This window comes from Paralichthys olivaceus, chromosome 19 (genome assembly GCF_024713975.1).
Source record: "Paralichthys olivaceus isolate ysfri-2021 chromosome 19, ASM2471397v2, whole genome shotgun sequence".
NCBI lineage: Eukaryota > Metazoa > Chordata > Actinopteri > Pleuronectiformes > Paralichthyidae > Paralichthys > Paralichthys olivaceus.
Window position 1 is genome coordinate 3,645,220 of NC_091111.1, and position 22,975 is coordinate 3,668,194.

At 41.2% G+C, this 22,975-nt stretch overlaps 1 protein-coding gene across 1 annotated transcript in view; it reads right to left on the minus strand.

Moving 5' to 3' along the window:
• Nucleotides 1–17,238, minus strand: part of cnih3 (cornichon family AMPA receptor auxiliary protein 3) — a 66,474-nt gene extending 49,236 nt beyond the window's left edge. Inside the window, 3 exon segments of the mRNA XM_020091663.2 lie at nucleotides 3,622–3,690; nucleotides 16,620–16,718; nucleotides 16,721–17,238. Of these exon segments, the coding sequence (XP_019947222.2) occupies nucleotides 3,622–3,690; nucleotides 16,620–16,718; nucleotides 16,721–16,756 (204 nt within the window). The 5' untranslated portion in view covers nucleotides 16,757–17,238.
• Between the last annotated feature and the right edge of the window lie 5,737 nt (nucleotides 17,239–22,975).

Below are 22,975 nucleotides of genomic sequence, written 5' to 3' on the forward strand. Positions count from 1 at the left end.
CCATTCCCCGGCTGGATCCTTTGATACATTCTGCATTGCATAATGATATGCAAATATGACAAAGTATGAAAGTGGCAATGAGTGGGGAAATCTGGTCTAATGCACTGTTTTCACACTCTTGAAAATGCCTTTCAAGCTGATGAATTCTTTTCATTTCGGCTCCTCAGAAATCCTCATTCATGCATCTCTCCCTCTTTCTGCCTGTCTCCATCTCTGACTCTTCTTTTGCTCTCCGTTTGTTCATTTTTCTCTCTCTCCAACTTTTTCCCCTCTCTCCTCCGCCCATCCCCAAGGAACTATAGAAGTCAATACTCCAGAGATTCTATACAGTCCAGAGCTCTTAAGTCAAAGTCACCTCCAAACTAACATGTATTATTAAGAGCCAACTGTGTTAGTGGAAGCCCAAAAGACTCATGGGAAAGGGATTTAGCGGGCTGGAAGTCGTCCTAAAACAACTTCACTTGGGGCATGCTTTCCTACGCTGGCCAACACTAAAGTACATCTCTCTCCACAGCTTCTCCCGATTGCTGGTGTGGCAATTTTGAGGAGCAACGAACCAGAACATATTTTCTCTCCTTTTTTGGTATTGTTTATTTTGCAGTTCCTCGCAGTGAGAAAAGGTAAAAGGGAGAAATGAGTTTGAGGTAAAGGTGAAAACGTGTGTGGTGCAGCAAAACACGGCGAGGCTCAAAAACTACCCCTTTCTCTCAAAACGCATATTGAGAGTTGAGGATGTGTTTAATCCAAAGTATTTACCTGGGACTTGACTGTTGTTGATGCATAATATTCTGCAGGCTGCAACAATAATACATGTTCCTATTTAAGTAGCAGATGGGAGACACAATATCACTAAATGCTAAAAGCCTGAAAAAGCCTTAAAAACATAGTAGGGATGGATTGAAATGACAGCATTATCTGTAGGTGTGGCCATCAGTGAGTCTGCTGCTATCTGTCAAGGACACTTCATGTATCAGTTTGGGCTGTTCCCGGTGAGAAATGACAGTGATGAGTGAAATCGTCAATCAAAAGAAGTCCTTGATCTAACTGTCAGACACTGGAAACAAACAACATCCACCTTGTGTAGTCTAACATCATTTGTCAACCGAAGCACATTACATCTGCAGTGTTTCCCTCAAAGCTGATTCAATCTATGACGGTAACTGGAGTGATGTGCACACGCACAAAGCTGGCTCTCAGGAGTGACAGAAAAAAAATCTCACGAGAAAGAAAGAACTGCATTGCATGCCACAACTGTCGCTAAAACTAAGGTCTGGCTTATCTGCGTGGATGGTAAAAACGTAATGGACAAAAGTGCAAGCATGCGGTAACAAGAGCGAGCACATGGTAAATAGCGCTGCAAACAGTCAGAGGTCTCCCATGCTAGTATGAGAAGTGTAGGTAATTTTTTCGTTCATTACAAGATGGCCCATTGGCTATTATCTAGAGATGCATTAGCCTCTGGGGGAAAGGGACAATATATTCGGGCTTCTGGTTCATTCACTGCAAACGAGTTGAAAGTGTCCACATGCAGAGACATACTTTTTGTAGGTGTTTAAGGTTCAGGTGACACTTTGGCAAAATCTCTATTAACAGCCATCAGTATGTGGTGGCAGATCAATTTAAAAGTCATTAGCCGATGCATCTCGGTCAATGTGTTCCACCTCTTCTGCTCTCCACGTGGACTGATTACCTGCGGGCAACCAAAGCTTGCTCAAACGTGATTGGTCAAACTAAAAAATGGAAACCAGTCTTGTCCCTCACTAACAGATTCTGCATATTCACAATCTGTTTATAGAGATTAAGATGCAGCTAATGTCAGTACAATCCTCGATAAGCAATATGATCAAGTGTTTTGACACACGTCATATTCCCCTGGTGTCTGTTGCCCTTTGGCCATTTAATACCCAAAAATCCTGACAGTCAGAAAAGCTCCCATATCTGCATATCAGCCATCATTTGCTGTGTAGCAGGAAGTTGTGCACAACACGCTGGCTGATGATGACACTCAGCAGTTTTGGTAAAAGAAAAATCTGCCTGCTCTCATTGGAACTGAAAAACATCATCAGCAGCTACTTTTTATGTTTACTTGACAAGAACCTCTGGCTTTATAATGAATTAAGTTATTAGCACTGCAAAGCCTTATAGGAAGGAGTTCTGAGTTTGTCATTAATTCAACCATGAGTGTGACTTTGACAAAGGAGATCAGTGTTCATTCCTCATTTTAACACGCACTGTAACTCTCCACAATATTTCTTGAAGGGAGCTTAACGTTCCTAAGAGTGGGCATATCAGTATATGCTCATTTTGGAAAGGCACTAACAAATGATACTGCACTGCTGAAAGATCTGAAGTCTGTTTTCATCACACTTGTATATTCACCAGGCATGTACATCACCCTCTGATTTAAAATCAATATTTGATAACAGGAGTCTGGATTAAACAGGGTTTTCTTTCCCATCTTTAATGAGATTTGATTTCATGTTCAGATTGTGTTATGCTTTCACTCTAAACCCTGGGCTCACACTAAAAGAAGTCCCTGCTTGTCATCAAACATTGCGCTTGTTGCTTGGATATATATAATATATATATTTTCCATGCTTGCACTCTTTCTGTGCTCACGTAAAACATCTGTAATCGGATATCTCCGAATTCCAGGTTACCAGTTGACAAATTATATTATCTTGTCCTCGTTGTGCGTGTGTTACCTTTACATTTTTGAGAGTCCTGTAAAGGTGGTTACTTTAACACACAGTTTGAGCACAAGCAGAATCAATCTAAGCACAGGCAGGATCACTTTAAGTGCAAGCGCAGGGTGTTGAATTACAAAATCTGTGAAATGAATCAATCACGCCCTGAAAGACCACACTCTTGAATAAAGATAGGGGTAAAAAAAACCATAAAATATCTGAATCTGAGTACAGTCAAGGACTTACTTATTTTTCAGACAGTAACAAGGTTGGTAGCTTCACCCAGGTGTCTGATTTCAAGTTGGATTTTGGGAATTAATTTTGGATAAAGTAATAATCTATGTAGCTCAGTGAGCATTTCTGTGATAATCAATAGCTACTAGTTTATTCAGATATACACAGCCAGAGGCCACACTGAAAAACTAGCTGGAGGTTTGAGTACTGAGATGGTTTAGGTAGTAGAAGGTCAGACACAGTTTACAATAAGTGCGTTTAACCTTTTGTCGCTATGCGCAGGATCGCACTAAACACAAATTGAAGATCTCTTGTGGTTTGTTGCTTTTGTTTTATTTATAATTGGATTCAGGGGTTATTTGTAAATGATCATTCATTCTTGATGCTTTGCCCCAATGTCTTGTAATAGTCTGCTTGTCAGCCAGGAAGTAAGGAGAGGAGAGGCTTACAAAAAACCAGTGTGTTGCCAGCTGTCTTATTTAAAATTAATGGACAGGGGAAAAAGTGAAAAAACAGGAATGTAGACAAGGAAAGACAGAGGCAGGAAGTGGAAGACAAGTGTGTTGATGTTTGTAGCCTGTAGCGAATGGGTTTTATTCATTTCCCAAAAAACCAAACAAAAGGCAGTAATTGAAAGAAACATGTAGGACAATATGTGTAGTAGTGGAAATGTATAAACGAGTAGGGAAAGGACACTTACAGCATGGAGTGGATTGCCCTGATCAATCGGCACTTTGAAGTCAGTCTGGAGCTCATCAAAAGCTGTTATCTGAGAGAGACAGAGAGAGTGTGTTAGAAGGGATGAGCAGATGGACAATATAAAATAAGATAGCATCATTATTGCCAAAAGCGTCCTGGGTTTTTCATGTTATAAGATTGACTTTACTTTTTGTTTAATATATTATATTAAACAAAAGTATAATACCTAAACAACTAGTGCATTTACTAATATAACAAATATGTATATATGACGAGTCTCTCTACTTTTCTCAAAGCTTGTCACGACACACGCACACACAAGAGGTTCTTAGTCCCGCCTCCCAGCATTGCAATTGTCATGGTGGACACTTCACCCAAAACTTAACACATGCCAGAGCTCTTTATTCACTTATTTCCCTGCCACTGCTGCCCTGAGACATTAAGGTCCACATGTAAAGTCAACATCAAACCACTCCACCTGCTGCACTGTGCTTGACATTAAACTTAATAGTGTATGTAGCCTGGAGCTCTCTCTCGAGGGCTGACTGGGAGACACCCTCCATTTCACAATCAGCTCTTCCTCGTCATCATCATTAACATGATCTGCACCAGTAGAGATGTTGGATCGTCTGCCCAGAGGGACAACATTTAGATGCAAGAGACATAAAACGAACCCGCTGGATTGGTGTCATTTGATCTGGCCGCCCACTCACTGCCACATTCTGAGATGACTCTCGGTAATAACAACATCACGTAATGATGAACAGTAGAAACGCTACACAGCGTTTCCATATGTGTTGCAAGTGTTGCAATGGAGGCAACTGCACACCGAAGACAGATGTTGTTGCTGGAATAGTTAGGCCTCAGGAGGAAAATGTGTGTATGCGAGGGGAAGAAATATGAGTGTGTCAATCAGTATATGTGCATAAGGGCAACAGCACGATGTACCAACAGCATAAGTACATCAGCGGGAATGTGTGTGTCGTAAGAAAAGTTATTTGTTTGTGTGTGGTGAAAATGTTAACCATGCATTGTGTACAGTATATGAGCAAGAAACAGAGGGTGTGTGCATTCATACATGTGAATGTGTGAGCCCAGTATAGGGCATTAACATCAGAGAGACGGCAGAGGTTCACACCATTCCCGGGTTATTTCCCTGGGCTCGCCCCGCACTAACAGCCATCTCTTTACATGTTATTTCCCAGTGGACCTCAACAGTGATCCTGGCTCATTGCCTCTCTGTGTTACAGTGAGCTAGCTTCCCCCAGGCTGTTCCTCCTGGGCAATGGGAATACGCACATACACGCACACACACACACACACACACACACACACTTGCACTCTCTCACACAAGTCATCATGTTGCATAAATCCAGACATATAGGAACACACTCTTCCACAGAGACACATATATTAAAATACTGGAGAAAAACTATACCTTATTAACACACCCTTATATGCACCACATGAGATGAACAGTGAACGTTGTCAGGCTTAAAGTCCAACCTTCGTCTTATTTTGAAATCTTTAAGTTTGTTTCCATTACTTAAATTAACAAATAAAAAGTTCAAGCAAGGAATTATGGGGTTTAGATGATTAGACCTTCACAGGTTGGTGTCCAACAGGTATAACAACTGTCTTAATAACTTCAACTCGCTTGCTTTGGCCTAAAGCAACCTTAAGAGATAATTGAGCTGGCTAAACCACTTATTATTGGAGAAGAGCTGAAAGTAGGCCTACCCAACATGTTGGTATAACCCGCTCATTGCACACCAAAACTGTGTGTGCGTATGGTAAATCGAGGCAATTTGGGATTAAATTGTGAAGTTAAAATAGGAAGCTAGACTGGGATGGTTGGACATAATGGGGCGCAATTTTATGGATTGTATTTATTTTGCATTTCAAATAACCAGGTGGAATATTAGGGCCATGATGTAGAGCAAAACAAGAGATTTCAATTAATATTATGAGAATTAAGTCGTAATTTATAAGAAACCTGTATAAGTATGAGAATAGAATCGGGAATTACGAGAATAAATTCATAGTAAAGAAAAATAATTTATGAGAAATAAATTGTGAATCCAGAAGTTTGAACCAATCTCATTCTGAAACGATTAGACCCCTGTTATTATCAAACAGATCTAACCAAAGAAATATAATCACCTGCCAACAATTATTTCTAAGTCCACAATAAGAAAGACAATTTCAAGTCTGTATGGTTAATTCCTCTGAATAGACAAAGTTTCTTACGCAATCTTTTAAAAGTACTGATACTCATAACTAAGTGGTGAGACCTATAGTATAAACTATAGATCTATTTAAATAGATCTGGCAAAAACACATGAATCCCTGTTATCAACTACTAATTTAAGTGAGTAAAGAGTGAAACACCAATAAGTTTAATGACTTAAGCTAAAAAGACCCAAATTGTAATAAAACTGGGATAAAAGTTTTATCCCATAAAGGAAAATAGTAGTTTCACTGCCCTTGATTTCAGATCCCTCAGATAGTGATATTGTTTCTAAGCTGCAGACCAGACGACCAAAACTCAAATATGTGACATGCTCAGAGGGTGATTCCTGCAGAATTCTTTTTTTTGCAAATCCAGTTCTCTTTTGATGTGGATGTTCACTTTAACTGACTGCTTTGAAGTCATGGTTGGCTGGCAGCAAACCTGGCGCCCCCTGCTCCTCTCTCTTGGCTCACTGGATTCTGTGTGTCAGTGCAGATTGGGGCTGCTAGTGGACTGATGCCTTGCTCTGTGTGTTTTCATGGAGGAGTGAGGGGAGCGGCGAGATGGATGGAGCCTAATTTGTTGTGTTTTAGTCCACAGAACCAAATTTGTGCTCATTTCCACAGTTGGTGGAAGCTACGACCAAAACAAGAACATTATTTTACGTCCATGTTGCCTTCAAAGAATTCACATAGAGATAACAACATTAAAAACAACAACAGCAATCAGCAGAACCTCCACTCTGATGTGAAAGACTACATGGTCTGTTTAAATTATTCAACGTTTTGCCTTAAATATTTATCAGGATTTTAAATCCACTCGGCGTGGGTTAATTTTCCGCACAACCACTTCTCACCAACCTCTGATGCACACATTACAAACCAATGAAGCAAAAATCCAAACCATAAGTGTTTTATACATGCAGCCAGTGAGAACTGAACAGCGCTGAACTTCACATATAATATTTGTATTAACCACCAGACACGATGCACAGGTTAGAACACAGGCTGCCAAATCTCCCCATGTGGAGCATACAATTCTACCTTACCTCAAGCAGACAGTAAAATGCAGAGGCTTGCTGACAAAAAGAGAAAGAGATCTGGTGAAAGTAAGCCTGTGTTGGTTTTGTAGTGTTAAATTCAATTTGTTAGTGATGGCATGGTCAATTGTGAAATGTCAGGCGAGCAAAGAGGGATTTAAAAAGGGCGCTTGGAAATGCTGCTGGCCCCGCTTTAGTTAGAAAACTCCGAAATTGTGTTTTAGTCTGGATGTGCAGAAATGAAGATATTTGGAAACAATGATGTAGACATGCATTGGATTCTGCTTACATGCATAGGCGACAAGAAATTTATTCTAGCAATTTGTGACAGTGATACGCCTTCCTGTTTACAACTCCAAACCTCAAACAATAAATAATATTGATAATCAATAAATCAGTAAAACAGCACTAGATGTACTTCGCCTCTCAGTCCCTGCCTTTTCAGATCTCATTATCTCTTCTAGGACTTTGTGCTAAACTTCAAAATATCCCTCTACTGTAGACTCAGAGGCCACTGGTTGGTCATGTGTGGGAGCTTTTTTTTTTTTAATCCCCAACATGTCAGCGTTACACTGTATCTTGGCTGAACACCTTGGCAGGGTGAGACAGCTGAATATTCCCTGTATAGATATGATTGGCACAGTTAACTCCTCCTTTCAATGTGACAAGATCAAATGAAATAAAGCTCTTTCTTCCCCCTCTTAAATCAGAGTTCTGCTTTATTCAGCTATCAGGTCGTGCAGCGAGGCACCAAAGGCATATGATGAGCATGCAGCTACAGTGACTAGGTTAATAGATCACCTGAGAATATTCAACAGAGGTACTCAGAGAATCATTGCCCACATTAGGTCCCCTCATCTTTATGGATCATTTTAGCATATTCTATACTCTATATACAACTCTATAATGTAATATCATGTCAGTGTTTCAAGCTTGTTGTACAGCTCCCTGCTTGGCCTCATGGCCTTTGGCCTCTGCTCATGTTGCGGGCTGAGCTGTCACATAAGGTCAAACACCATGCACCAATAAGAGGCTGCATGAAAAAGGTTAACACAAGCATTTTAATGACATTAACAAAGCTTCAATTCTATTTGATTCAGTTCAGTTAGCAACAAATCACAACATACAGTGCATTATCTCAAAGCACTTTACAGGACAAAATTATAAGGAAACCGAACGGTAACACCCATATTTGCTATTTAATGTCAAAATAACCGCTGTGGAAAAGGTCTAGATGTGGTGCGACAGAACTGAAAGAAAAGTTGGGGTCATTTTATTCAAACACAGCCTGCATATGCCCCCGTGGTGCAGTAACCAACCAACACATAAACCATCTGTTGTACCACACATGAGCAGAAAATCAAAGGGATTTTGAGCAGAAAATCAGTTGTTAAAACTCTGTCCCACACACATCTCCATCCAAAAACTGTAAAGTGACTCATTTAGATCACATCAAATAATGTTGTTACCCAACAATAACATGAGGACATGGATGCATTATTTGTAATGTATGAAAACTTCCCACCATAACAGACTGGAGTTGCAAACTAACCAGTTACTGCCATTACAGTATTTTGAAGGTGAAAATGGATGGATTTAGTTTTTTTCTCACACAGAGGACAATATGCACAGCTTTTTGTATTGTCTTTCTTCCTGATGCCTGATACACATGATCTGTTCAATGTGGCAAATCACAATCCACTCCAATTTCCATGTCTAAAGGTATCTAATTTATACATGGCTGATCATCTTTGAACTATATAGTAAAGCAGTGCTGAGGTTTACACGCAAGGATCTAATGAATGAATGAATAAAACGACAACTCTCTCTGCTCATCACTAAAGCCTTTTCCCCGCACGGCCCCTTGTACCGACAGTTATCCACTACTGTACATGTGAAGCGGCACGAGTCTCTTCTCCACGCAGAAGAAAATCTATGCAAATCTTGTTGATTCTAATCCACACAAGCTTTACCTTGTCACTTGTGATCACTTGGCCCAGAGAAATGTTCACAAACTAAACATAGCCTCAGAGAAAACGCTGGAGTAGCAATTTGTCTGATGTAGAAAGCACTCTGTCTATGACGGAGCTGCTTAATGGGAGCAGTCGGGGCTTCTGGGAAGTCAATCGAAACGTGATAACACTGGCTCTGGTGTTTCTCTAAAATCGCCATCAGTCTCTTTTACATTCTCACTTACAAAGCTAAAGAATGAGGATACGAAAAGAAAATGAAGCTGGTAAACTGCATATGTTTTAACATAAATGATGATAATTATGTGTATTTATTATTCAAGTGTAAAAAGCAAGTGCTGTAGTGGGTGATGTGTGAAAAAAGGAAGAAAGAAGTGGAAGAGAAATGGGAAAAAGAGGACAAGGATCACCCATATAATCCCCCAGTGTGTGCCCTGTGCAGGGGAGCAATAGAAATAGTGGAGGCAGATTGATGGATGAGGAGCCAGCAGGGGTTAATGAACATATTGATCAATGCTGAACCAACTTGGCTATACACTGAGCGCCACCTCCATTAGCTCCCAGCGGCTGGTGCCAGAAAGCCCCGTTGACTGTCGGTTTCATTGAGATTACGATCAGCTGCATCACCATGCATTTCTTTTCCCTTGATGTCTTACTAGGGCACCTTGAGCCAGAGCTGCTTCCTTTACAGTCCAGGGGAGTTGGATGGAATTTCCCTCGACATGCTTAATGCTAGACCAAACCTCGAAGTTCTGAATTAATCTATTTTTGTTTCAAAACTTGTCTCCAAATTTAAACACCTATATTTTCTTCTTTATATTCCCTTTTTTAATATTTTATTAGACATAATAAAAATGGAATACATATAAAAAATCTGAAAATACTTAAGACTAGCCAAATTGATTTAATTGGGAAAGATGATAAAGATAGTATTACCCCAAACATGTCATCCAGGAGAAACTATATACTATTTATTCTTCTGCGCACAGTGTTTCGTTCTGCTGTGAGGGATTAATACCATCATCTAAGATGTGGTCACTTTGGGATTTACCAGTTTTCAGTAAGAGCAACCTGCATTGCTACAAAAAAGCCACATTTGAATGACTACTAGAATAAAAAAACTGTTTTAACTTTTGCATTTCTGAATTAATTGAATAATTATTTATATTAAATTCCCAGTACAGTGTTTAGTAAATAGTGAATGAGTAAATTATTTAAGCCTGTAGACAGTTGTAACAAGAACATTAAGTGGGAACCACATCTTTATTTCATCAGTTATAAAGTCATGAATAATCCAGATGAAGTTTGAACTTTGAGTGCCTTTCCCACAACATAAATCTTTACTGTCTAAAGTTCATTTTCTCCTTGATCCATTATCTGCCTCTGCATTTGTATCTGCGCTGCCTCACTCGGTACATTTCAGGAGTTTTTCTTACTTTGAAAGAGACTCAACGTTCCCACACAGAACTTTTCTTAATGAATCATTCCTCTCTTCTTTTGATCCCTCCCTATCTGCACTGCTGCCTTATCCTTCCTTTTCATGGCTGATTATCACTTTGTACGCTCTCCCGGTCATCCATCCAGTCCAGTCTGAACTGGGCTGAACTCCTAGTAAGTGACATCCATAGTCTCTCTGGCCTTTTCCCTCTTTTTTCTCCATCATCCCATCACTCCTGCAGCTCCTCTCTCCTTCTGCAGACCCACCCTCACCCCCTTCCATTTAGCTCCCTGTGACTTTCTCTCTTCCTTCTCTTCTGGGTCTTGACCAGTCTGTCCCCAGAGGAGCCACACTGAGGTGTTACAGATCATGGGAATAAGATAAGGCTTCTGCAGGTTGAAAGGAAAATAGCAAAAACCATGTTTGGCTAAATATCACTCTGACAATCTTTCAATTTTTCTTCTCGTTGCTCTTCCTCAAAGTCTGTCCCCACTGTCATGCACCCTCATCTTCTCTCATTCCGGCACATAGCAACCCAGTGAGTTAACAAATAAATAAACAAACTTGTTTTGCTCCATATCATCAGAACACCGTAGAGACAGGAACGGATGAGGGAGTGTTGTGGTTGTTCTCTGTGAACGATTATTCACACGACACCTCTGTTAAGCCTGCGAATGCCCTGTACTTGTCAAAATCTCAGTGTGATGCAAAGTCACGCTCGGCAAGGAGGCAACGCCAACTGAGACGCGAGCTGAGCTGCACTCCTCAAAATCCATCCTGAAGAGCGCATGAAATCCTGATGTGCGGCGTCGCCTCGGTGTTTCTCAAATCAGCGCGTGCTTTGTGTGAGGTGATTTAAGTGAACAAATGGAAGACGAGTGGAAGGAAGAGTGAAGAGAATATATTCCGTCCTCTCTGCCACAGCCGTATAAAAGGTTCAGTGTGTAGAATTTTGTGATATCTAGTGTTGAAGTTGCATGTTGCAGCTGAACACCCCTCACCCTCTCCTTCCAAACATAAAAACTCAAAAGGTGTTTAGTTTGTCCAGTCTGGACTAATGTAAAAAACATGACGGCCTCCGTAGAGAGGACCTTCTCGATGTAAATATAAAGTATTTAAATATAAAGGGCCTTTTCTGGGGTAAAGAAAAATACAGTTCATACACTTTAGATGAAACGAACTAGTAAAAACATCATGAGGAATATTCTACATTCAATTTTTGCCAATAGTTCTCTTTCACCTACATCTTATACACTGGTATATATATGATATAAACTAGGAATTATTGTTATATACAGTGAGGAAATACTGACAATACCAATATGGTTAATATAATATTTAATGGTCAATAATTGACTTTGTTTCTACTGGTTTTGTATCAATCTTTGAAATGTATTAGTTTGTGAGGCATGCTTTGAATTTAAAATGCTTTCTATGTAAGAAGTCATACATTTAAATTGATGTATACCCTGAAGAAATCCAGTTTTGAAACAGCGACCCTCAAAAAGATGCATTATCAATATTTTGTAAATAATTAATTTCCTACTGTATTGCTTTATACTGTCTTTTGCATATTACCATGACCAAAGTTAATATCATATAACATTTTCACTTTCATTGCTCTTTGGGGGAAAAAAAATCGAATTTGAAAAAAACTAACAAAAGAAGTGACACTGCACCACTATGTAATAAGGCTTCAGTGATTAGGTTTATTAGTAGGTAAACTCACAGCCTAAATGAAAGTATTAGTTTGACATGTCGGTGAATTAAATCTTTAACTTTTTCTCCTGACGGTTAAAGACGATTGGTTTTACTGTACCTCAGCATGCAGACCATGCTAAATGTAAAGCTGGAACCAGAGGATGGTTTGTTGGAAATTAAGACTGGAAGCAGTGAAGAAAGGTGAAACTAATCTGCCAATCAGGACCTCAACATATCACCAATTACCTCCACCAAGGAGCTTATGATTTTTTTTATTTGGTCTTCCACTCTGTTATTTAACATCATTACACACACATTACTCAACAGATTACCATGAAACATGGTGGAAGGATGTGGTATGGGTGAGGATAGGATCCGTTATATTGAGCTACAAATAGCGCTGCACACTACAACCATACAAAGCAACAAGGGAGCAACACACCAACTTCGAAATGTCTCACGTCATTATGAGAAGTGGCATGAAACACTGTTAATCTTTAACATGTAGCACTGTTTTTACCAAAGATAAACTATTTACTTAATATTCTATAGACTGGCTATAATAAGGAATTGTTCTGGGTTGCCAGGTTGTGAAAAAATCCCTCCATCTGTCTTTTTAATAATTTAAATTGTTCAGTTGATTTTCTCTTGATTAAAGCTTCTGAGGGTTTCACTTTAACATTAGAATAAGTCTGTCAATGTTTATAAGTTAATACATTAATGATGGTCTATGCACCACTTTAGGGGTCTTAAAAAGGAGTACAAGAAAAGTGTAGTGACGGATAAACATAAACCAAATCCTCTCATTCATTTGACAAATTAACAAACCCAAAGATATTTTATTGATTCCTAGCTGTTCTACATTATAAATCATTGTAATTTTTTTTCACTGAGCTATTATATACAATGATGCGATTACGATTACCCACAACACTGAATAATAGTCAGAGGCTTTAACTGCCAGGATCAGGCTGAGCAAATGCAGTGCTGAACTGTAGATCATTTAAAAAGACATAGAATTCATTAAAAATCATCTCATCTCTGATATCCAGTTGGGAAATGTCTCAAATATCAGATTTTTAAACTGTGATTGGTGTATTTGTTACAGCAGCAGCTCTTCTGGTTCCGGAGGCTAGGTATCATGAGGAATAGGTGTTGTTCAGTTCTGTTGCAGTTGATAGTGAATGGACGGGTCAAGCCCTCAGACTCAGAGCTAAATTTGCCACTGTTATTACTCATATTATTCAAGTTACTAGAAACTAGAAAGCAAACTCAGGGCCTCTACTCTCCTGTTGGTCAGAGGTTCAGGGAGAGTAAGTGCATTTTGTCTTGGCTTGTCGCTCCATCCATTTGCTTTCATACCACGCGACACCTTCCACCCACTAAATACCAAAACTACCACAATATAATGGAAACCCCAAGTGGGAGAGTAAATTATGTCAGTTTGACATCCTACCCTCTGCCACACTGGCGGGACAGCCTCTACATCATAACTGCGCTGTGGGGCTTTCCCATCTATCAGATGCGCACCGAAGGAGCGTCTGGCTCGCTCTCGACTTTAATGACACTCAGAGCACATTAGGCGCCGTGGTTACATGGGAGGAGAATCATTCAAGCAGTGTGGAGCTGTTGAAGCGCTGAACCGCAGAGCTCGGGGAGGTCGCAGTTCACCTTGTATGTTAATTAAAATGGCTCAAATTGCTATGTGAGTACTCCCCTGGGTGATTGTGATTTTATATTTTATGTGACGAACAGACTAATTCTGCCCATTGCTGCAACTGGTTGTAAAACAAATGCTTCGATAAAGTGTATGTCTTGGTGAGCTGCCAAAATCAGTTTGAAAATTGACTGTGGAAGCACAGTTCAGTTGCCAGGATTATGTATCAATGGCAGCTGCTGGTGAGGGGTGGAGCGTTCGTCCTCCAATCACAAGGTCAGCAGTCCGGTCCCAGTCTTCCCCATCTGCATGCAAAAGTGTCCTTTGGCAAGATACTAAACCCTGAATTGGCCCTCATAGAAAAAAAAAGTGCTCCTTATAGATGCACTGTATGAATGCGTGTGTGAATGGGTGAATGGCAAGCTGTAGTGTAAAGCACTTCGAGTGGTCATCAAGACTAGAAAAGCTCTATAAATACAGAACCAAAACCATTTACCATATTGTGACCATCAATGGTTTAATATGCCTATCAACATGATTTCCCCAAAAGAAGCTTTGTTACCAGTTTATCAAGTTGTGGCTTAAAGTGTTACTTCAGATCTCAGTTTTTGCTGAAGTGTCGGTGGTTGAGGGGTTTAGTTTCAGCATAGATTTGAAAGACGAGCGTGGCTCTCCAGAGCCTCTCATGAGCGGTCACTGATGGCGGGGAACTGCCCACCTTTGGTTCGTGTAACCTTTTCAAATATATGTGCAGGTCATGACACAGAGATGTACTAAATGCCCTGAGTTATCCATCCAGGCTCAAGATCAACATCACCATCATGATACTAAACAGTAACTCTGTTGGCCTTGCAAGGTCCAAGCCAGTTTGAAACTCGTTATGTTGGCGTTATGAGCCAGGTTCAACACATAAAGTAGATTTTCCATAAACGTGGTAATGGATGTGATATTAAAACCTGCATTAATGTACTTCATTAAAGAACAGTCATATAATTCAGTTTACAGCTCAAAGAACACCTTTAATTGGGCAGCATCTCTTGAATGAACTTCTACAGTTCCACATTCTACTTGTCTTCCGTCCTTATTACCTGACCTGATCTTATTGAAGACTTCACCCCACGGTGAGTCCAGGGATGGCCAGAGAGGAGTGATTAATGATAGCAGATATATTCTAAAGATAGCAAACATGTCCTCCTCTTTTTTTTCACATTGGTTTTAATGGCACAGCTTGATTTGTAAATGAGGGGAGTGGAAGAGGAAGAAGAATCGGTTATGTTCAGCGAGTTAATGAAAGATTTATCAGCACCTGAAAATAAGTAGCAGACGCATACATATGAGCTAATTTACCAGGGAGCCAGTGCTTTGATTGATTATGGTCAATTAATGACAGAAGTCCATCTATGTGAAGTGATTTGTCTTCTGTGACTCAGGCACAAGTTTTACAACTGACAGGGCTGGTGATACCGAGTCAGAGCACTTAGTTACTTTATTCCTATTGTTTTTTATTTCTATACGGCTTCTTTCATAGCCTCCGTCTCTGAATACATCTCATTTATTTATAGGCTGATTTTACTCTGAGTAGGTTTGACTCAGCATACTTGCTCCTTTTAGCAATGCACTGCTGCTCAAGGCGTGAAACTAACCTGAATCCTACTGCCACAGTGGCCACTGTGTTTTTTTCCCCCTCTTCTTCTTTGAAACCGGATGAAATTAAACGAAAGAAAAAAAGACTGAGAGATGGCAACCTGCCAAAAACGACTGATAAAAGTGTAACTGTTAACAGCCAAAAAAAATTCCTGGCTTCTGGCAGGTGGCTGGTGTTAATGTGCATCCTTGGCTCTGCCGCTCGTTCCCACAGCTCCACATATTCCCACCTCACAGCCCCCTCCTAATTATGCTTCCTCGCAGTATGGAGCCCTGGCTTATTATTGCTGCATGTCTGTATGTCACTGTGAAAGAGAATCAGCAGAGAACGCTCCTTTTGCCGTGTTAAGCAGAATGCAAGATAAACCCTGGTGCGAGGTGGATTATTGCTGAGGCTACAGAATATTGTCTTTCTTTGTGATCTTTCCCCTCGTGCCGATTTTACACAGTACTGAAGGGAGCGTTTGTGGCTTCTGGCCCAATCAGGACAGATGAAGATTTTTTTTCTTTGCCAGTCACTAGCATCATACAGGTTTTTCCTTTTCTCATAACCCCTCATTTTGTGTGCACTGTCATTAGTGTCTGCCGTGTCACTGTCCTGGTCTCTTTATTTCTGCTCTGTGCAGCAGAGACAGGGCCAGTGGCTCATAGACAGGCGGACCGGCTATTATCTGTAATTGCCAGAGGATCAGTCATCCCAAGTGCATCAGGTCTGTTGCTGTTTCAATACAAAAGGCAGCCCCGGGGCAATAGGCTGGAAGTCCTGACCCAAATCTGTCCTTATGTAAGACCCTTCACGATGGAGATGTTGCTCAAGGAGCAAATAATGAGATTATTCAAATATCATAATGCAGTCTCTCATATTGGCACTGGTGTAGAGCTGAGCTGAGGCTTGATTAAAGGCAGAGGGAGAAGAGGGAGATGAGAGAGTGGAGATAAGGCTCGACAAGATTTCCTAATTGATCTGCAAGCAAGAGAGTTTAATTGATCTCAGATGCTGTGTTAGGCTGCAGGCATCTCTGGATATTGAACTGGGTCAGTACAAATGTGTGAAGTAAGCCAATGAGAGGCAATTGTGATTAAACGGATTGACGGATGCATGCACAGTATGGATGACGGAGCCTTCTCCACGAAGATACAGGTGCGCACCTGTCTGCAAAAAAAAAGACCGTGCGTGCAGTGTGCACGAGCCTCGAAGGGAATCGATGCACAAGGATGTGAGCACAAATATCACACTTGCGCCTGCAATATGCACGCACACATCCCCGATGATGAGACAACATAAATCTCAGGATAGACCACAGCTAAGGTACTTACGTGCCATATTGCAAAGAAGATCAGGGACACGCAGAGGACCAGAGACAGCATGTAGCAGAAGGCAGCAAAAGTGAACATAATTGAAATGGGAAACGATGGAGGATTCCCCAAAGGAGCTCGATCCCACTGACAAACATCTAAAAAGAAAAGATGGAGAGAAGCGGGGCCGGGAAGAAAGTTCTCACGGTGCCATGAGGAGCCAAGGCGGTGCCGGCACCATGACTTCGCCCTTCGCAATGTTTGCAACAAATTGTTGCAGGAAACCTCCCCAGATGATGAAGGTGGTGGTGATGAGCCGCGCGTCGTCCTCCAGACAGCAGCTGCAGCGGCGATGTGAGTGAAGTCCAAGCTGCTCTCAGATCAGTGCACTCCGCGTGATCCAGCGTCCACAGCGTCGGAGAGATGATCATGTGAAGCAGTTTCCTCAAGGAACCGAGGGGACGATGCTGATGCGCAAAAGCACCCGAGAGAGGAGGATTCCTGGGTGCTCCATTCACAGTCCTGTGTGTGTGACGCTGCTGAGAGACAGAGAGAGAGAGCTGCTCCTCACTTCGTGCACAAGGCGTTAATATAAACGTAGCTCTCCCCCCCCCCCCCCTCTATTTTTCTGCCTCTCTCTCTCTCTGACAAACCTATCAGCAGCAGTAATGAGGAGCGGAGCGCATGGGGGCGCGTGAACAGGTGGATCTAAGAGTGCTGCGCCCGGTGCGTGCACGTTTGTGTGTGTGTGTGTGTGTGTGTGTGTGTGTGTGTGTGTGTGTGTGGTGGTCCTGATATAACTCATGTTGTGGGGTCTTGTCTTCCTTATGGCCACAGAAACCAAGTCCCCATAATGTAAATCATTAAAGTTTAAAGTGAAGATATGTTTTTTATGTTAGGTTACGTTAATGTTAAGTTTAGGTTAAGTTTAGGTTATTGTGATGTTAGGTTAAGGTTAAGTTTAGGTTATGGATAGGGTGATGTTAGGTTTTAGGTTAAGTTTAGGTTAGGGTGATGTTAGGTTTAGGTTAGGGGGTTATGGTTAGGGTGATGTTATGTTTAGGTTATGGTTAGGGTGATGTTATGTTTAGGTTAGCACAAATGAGAGAACTAATTAAGGTGTTAGTGAGAGTCTCCAGGAAATCAATGTCCTCTGAAGTTAAGTAGACATGTGTGTGTGTGTGTATGCAGTTGCTATATTCACCTGAACTATATAAACAGATTAACAGCTTAATGTGACAAAAACACTTGAGGGATTATTGAAATAAGAAATGCTTAATAAACAGAAATACATTGACTGACGCACGGAATTATAAAAACACTCCCACAGAGAGAGATCAGTCAGACTGAAGGAAGTCAATGTCACCACTTAACTTTGAGCATGAGGCACATTTACACTGTGGAGATGTCGCCACCTTCTGGAGCTTTTGTAAATCGCCTGCAGTTACATTGGCATTAGTGTGCGAAAATCAAAACTTCACAGTGGGTCAATGGTGCTGACACCTTGTAAACATGCTACTTCATATGACAACAAGAGCCTCTGATGTTTATTTATAATCATCTTTTCTGGATGCAGTGTGTTCTTGGACTATGTAACATCCACCTCTAACACTGTACACCACAGTGAACCACAGTAAACATTCGTTATCCTGCATACAGTCTCACAGTCTGTGGCACAATGTTGTTGAGTGGGATGTTGACCTTGAGGGTGGTGAGCTTGGACCCAACCACATTCATAACCATTGCATTGTGTCACGGTTCAGATACCATTAAATACCAGCTATTAATGTCTTCTAACAATGTGCCGGTGTCAAGTAAGACTTCAGTTTTCATTTCGGTTGTGTGTAAAATCGCTGCAGTGAACACGAGTGTGCCATCAGGCGCACAGAGCGTTCTGGAAACCACTTTAGAAAATAATTAAACTATGTTCACCCTCAAAGCTCCATTTCCAAATGATGAGTTCAGGATACCACTGATTGCCCCGATCAGTTTGGGAAGGTGTGAAGTCATTTGTCCTATCACTGTAATCTTAAATACTGCGGTGATACTTGTGTAATGCTGCATATCGGGTACGTTGCTCTCAGAGGACAACACGAAGTAAAGAAGTGTTCAGCGACTGTGAAGAATTTCTATGGTTTCCATGATGATAACTGGCTCATTGATTGATTCATTGATCATCAAGGTCATTCAACATTCACATGGCGCTTTGCATTGACCATTTGTGACTGAATGTGGACATGTTGCAGGTCTTTCCTGGTGGATTGTGATTTATTAAGGGAACGTTCCCTCAGCTGTGGTTTTATAAATCTGATTATTCTTTGGTGTATGTTGTTTTTGGCTTTTGTGCACACACAAACTTGTACTATGAATAATACGTACTGTTTTATAAATGAGGCCCATTGTCTTTTTAAGTAGTGTAAGCATCCTCAGCTTCAATGCCTGCCCCCCACAGCCCAACAGAACATGGTGCTCACAACAGCAGACCAATAAAACATTTGGAACAGTTAATTGCACACAGTGAAGGACCTGAGACCCCCGAGCTCAGGTCCTCCTTACAGCCTTGATGTTAGTCTACCTCTGCAGCTTGTTAATAACAATAATAATGACAATAATAATACATCTTATCTGTATAGTGCTTTTCAAGAAACTCAGACACACTTCACATACAATTTAAAAGAAATATACACCAATGATATAAACATAACGTCATTAAACTTTGGATGTAGTTCTGGGTTTTGAATAGGGATTTGAAGGGGGACAGTCCCCGATGTGTTGGCGGAGAGAGATCCAGAGGGAGGGGGCAGCTATGGAGAAGGCTCTGTCACCCCAGGTCCGATGCTTGGTCCTGTGTAGAAGGGAGAGGTGGTTGGCATCAGAAGAGCAGAGGCTGCGTGAGGGGGTGTGGACATGGAGCATGTTTGCGAGGTAGGAAGGAGCCTGGTTGTGGGGGTGGCTTTGTGGGTGAGGATTTTGAATTGGATTGCACTGAGGGACCGGGAGCCAGTGAAGGTTCTGGAGGACAAGGGTGATGCATGTACCATAGATGATCTGGATGTGAAGAAGGATCAGGGTTTCAACGACGGAGAAGGTGAGTGATGGATAGAGCTGAGCTGACTGACATTGTTGGTGAGATGGTTTTCTCACTGTTGTCCAATTATACACTAAGGTAGTCATAGTCCGACTTGACCATCTCTGCGTCCCTTTTGCAGACTGGAGAAGTTGGTGGCATCCACAACCATCATGTTTGTCTCTATTCACATTCAGTTGCAGGTGATTTGTCTCTCTACTCATCCTCCTGTCCACCCTCCAAAACTCCCACCACAATGTTATCAGAACATTTCTGGAAATTACAGAACTGGGAGTTTTTTAATGTTGGTTAATAGAAGTAGAACAGTGGCCCAGTGGTTCAATGGAATAAAATGAAATGATAAGAAGAAGAATGAATGATTTGAATAATATATAAATAATAAAAAGAGGCATTAAAACAGCAGCGGCAGCAGTGTACAGAGGCCTTGAGAATAGGAGCATGAAAAGATGCTGTTCTGGCTGCATCACCAGTAAACAGCCTCTAATAGCTGCCTAATCATATGCTGTACAGATTGTGCAGTCCTCTGAGTCAAATGTGTGAATTCAGCTTACACAGGCTAAACAAAGCTGACTTGGCTTGAGCGCGAACAGAACGGCTCGCTGCGGCTGTAGCTGGCAAACCAGCTTAAAACGTCTGTCTCCCTGTGTGTATTTCTGGCAGGTGGATGTCACCCTGTCAGAGCTGAGGATCATTTTGAAGGTTTTAAAGGTTGGCTTGTCGCCTAGCAACAGCTTGTCTGTGACAGCTGATTGGGTTTCAGGTAGAAAATGATAATAACTTTATTTATACAGCACTTATATAAACAAGGTTACAAAGTGCTTCACTAAATACATAAAAATAACGCTGCAGCTAAAGATAAATCCGGCTGGCTACTGGCTTGTATGGCAGTGAAGCCACGCTCAGTAGATCAGACATCATTACCACTATGCCTTTTTCAACTAAACACCTACCGTCAGAGGCAGCAGAGTCAAAAACTGTCCTATTTTAGAAACTACATAATATGTAGTTAAGTAAAAGTATATTGAAAAGGATTAAAAGGAATTAAAACAACACAGTAGCACAATACTCACAAATCCCACAAAAAATAAGTTTTGAGCACTGATTTAAAGATAGGTAGTGAGTTGACGAGCCCAATCTCGTCAGACAGAGAGTTCCAGAGCCTCTGGGCCCTGACGGAAAAAGCCTGGTCAACCTGAGTAGCTAGTCTTGACTGAGGCACAGCTAACAAGGACAGGCTGGCCGATCTCAGGTTGTAGCTCGGATTGTAGGGAGTCAAGAGCTGTTTGTAAGTAGGGGCCAGCCCACGAGCTTTGAAGGTTATTAAAAGAATCTTAATATCAATATCAAAAGTTTAACTGGCAAGCAGTGAAGGGATACAAGGATTGAAATGACAAATAAACAGTGTTTTAGCCAAAGTGACATCTTCATCAGATGTAACAAAACAACAGAAAAACACAACATGCCTCCTACTGCTCGTGTGGTGTCATCCAAGTGTCTGCAAGCCCCGACATTCATATTCGACTCAAACCGAGGTCATTTACATTGTGCTTTAAGGCTAAAGGTCAGGCAGTATGAAGAAGTGTTCACAATTGACTTGCATTGGATTCAGCTGCACTGTTTAACCCTGAGACTCCAGAAGTGTTTTGTGGACTCAGACACTTCACCCACCCCTCCAGTGAATTTTAATTTTTCAGTGAAGTATTCCTTTAAAGATAGTGAGAAAAAATCCTTGGTCCATCTGTATATTTGGATTTGCTCCAAAATGTCTTCCCTCCTCAAAATGTAATGGAAATCCTACTGACAAACCAACATAGCAATGGCAGTGCAAACACAACCTGAGTAATTAAGAGCTGCAACTTTTGGATAAAATATATTTCGTCCATTATCTCTGTCTCTTATCCTGTAAGAGTCGTGGGGACTGGAGCCAATCCCAGTTGACAGTAGGCGAGAGGGAGGGTTCACTCTGGACAGGCAGATAAAAAAACACTCCAATTCACAATTTAATATAAAGTCTCCAAACAAGCTAACCCTAGTCTGTATGTCTTTGGACAGTGGGGGGATTCAGGAGAAACCAGTGAAAACCCACCAGGAGATGTGAACTCCAGGCTCAACATGGCACCATCATGCCTTACTGAGGGTATTTCATTAATAGATATTAATCCTAAAGACAAATTGTAAAAGGACATTATGCACTTCAGACAGACTTTGGACATCAGACAACACTTAAGCTTCTGGTTAGACTGTGTTGACTTGGGGGTTATTTAGGTTGTTCAGTCTGCAATCACAGGAAAACTTAATTTAACACACTTTACACTGAGTACTCAGACCAGGTCTAATGACTTCAATTCAAGATGTGATTTATTACTGAGATAAATCTACTGGGACAAACAGTGAAAATGATTCTAACGAGCAAAAGGCAATTTTACAGCTCATTGCATCATTTATGCATTCTCATTTTCTCCACAGCACGACAAGTGCTCAGTAACATTCAAAAAGACACTAAATCGACACTTTAGTCCTCTCAGAGAGTCTCCATGTGAGAGCTGTGTGGTCAGACACTGGAGGCCGTCACGCAGGCCTCCTGCGATGTTACAGAGAAGTGCTACCACACACACACACACAAACACACGCACACATTGACTTACATTACATTCCAATAGACGCACTCTAACTGTAACTCTAAATACTATAGGTCTAGCTTGTATGTTACACTTGGCCAATACAATATCAGTGAGAGACAGACAGGTACAGACAGATGGACAGACAGACTGATGAGTCTGCATGGCAACAAGTGATGCAGTGGATTTAAGATTCAGTGCTGCCTCTTTTTGAGCATTTCTGATACAAGCAGCGTTGCCAGATGGGAAATGTTGAAGTATCGTACGAGAAGTTTAAAATGCTCAAAGTGTGTGACCAGAATAGGGATGGGAAGCTCAGTACCGACATTCCAAAGCTGTGTTGAGATTGCGAAGTGACTTTGGTTAACAGAGATGATCCCTATACAGGGATAAGGCTCTTATTTTGAAACATGAAACAGGAAGGACTTGTTTCACGTTCATCATCACGCGCATGATTTGGTGGAAAGACGTCACGTGACAAGAGATGCATAAACACAGAGGTGATCCATATTTTATACCCCAGATTAAAACTGATAATCACAAAATGAACAAATGATCGTGCATCATACAGACACAAGGCTGAACTCTTAGATCTGAGTTAGTTCTGCATGTTACACTGATAATTCCCAGGTTCCTGCAGAATATCCGTCAGCTGAAAGTTTGTTCAGCTG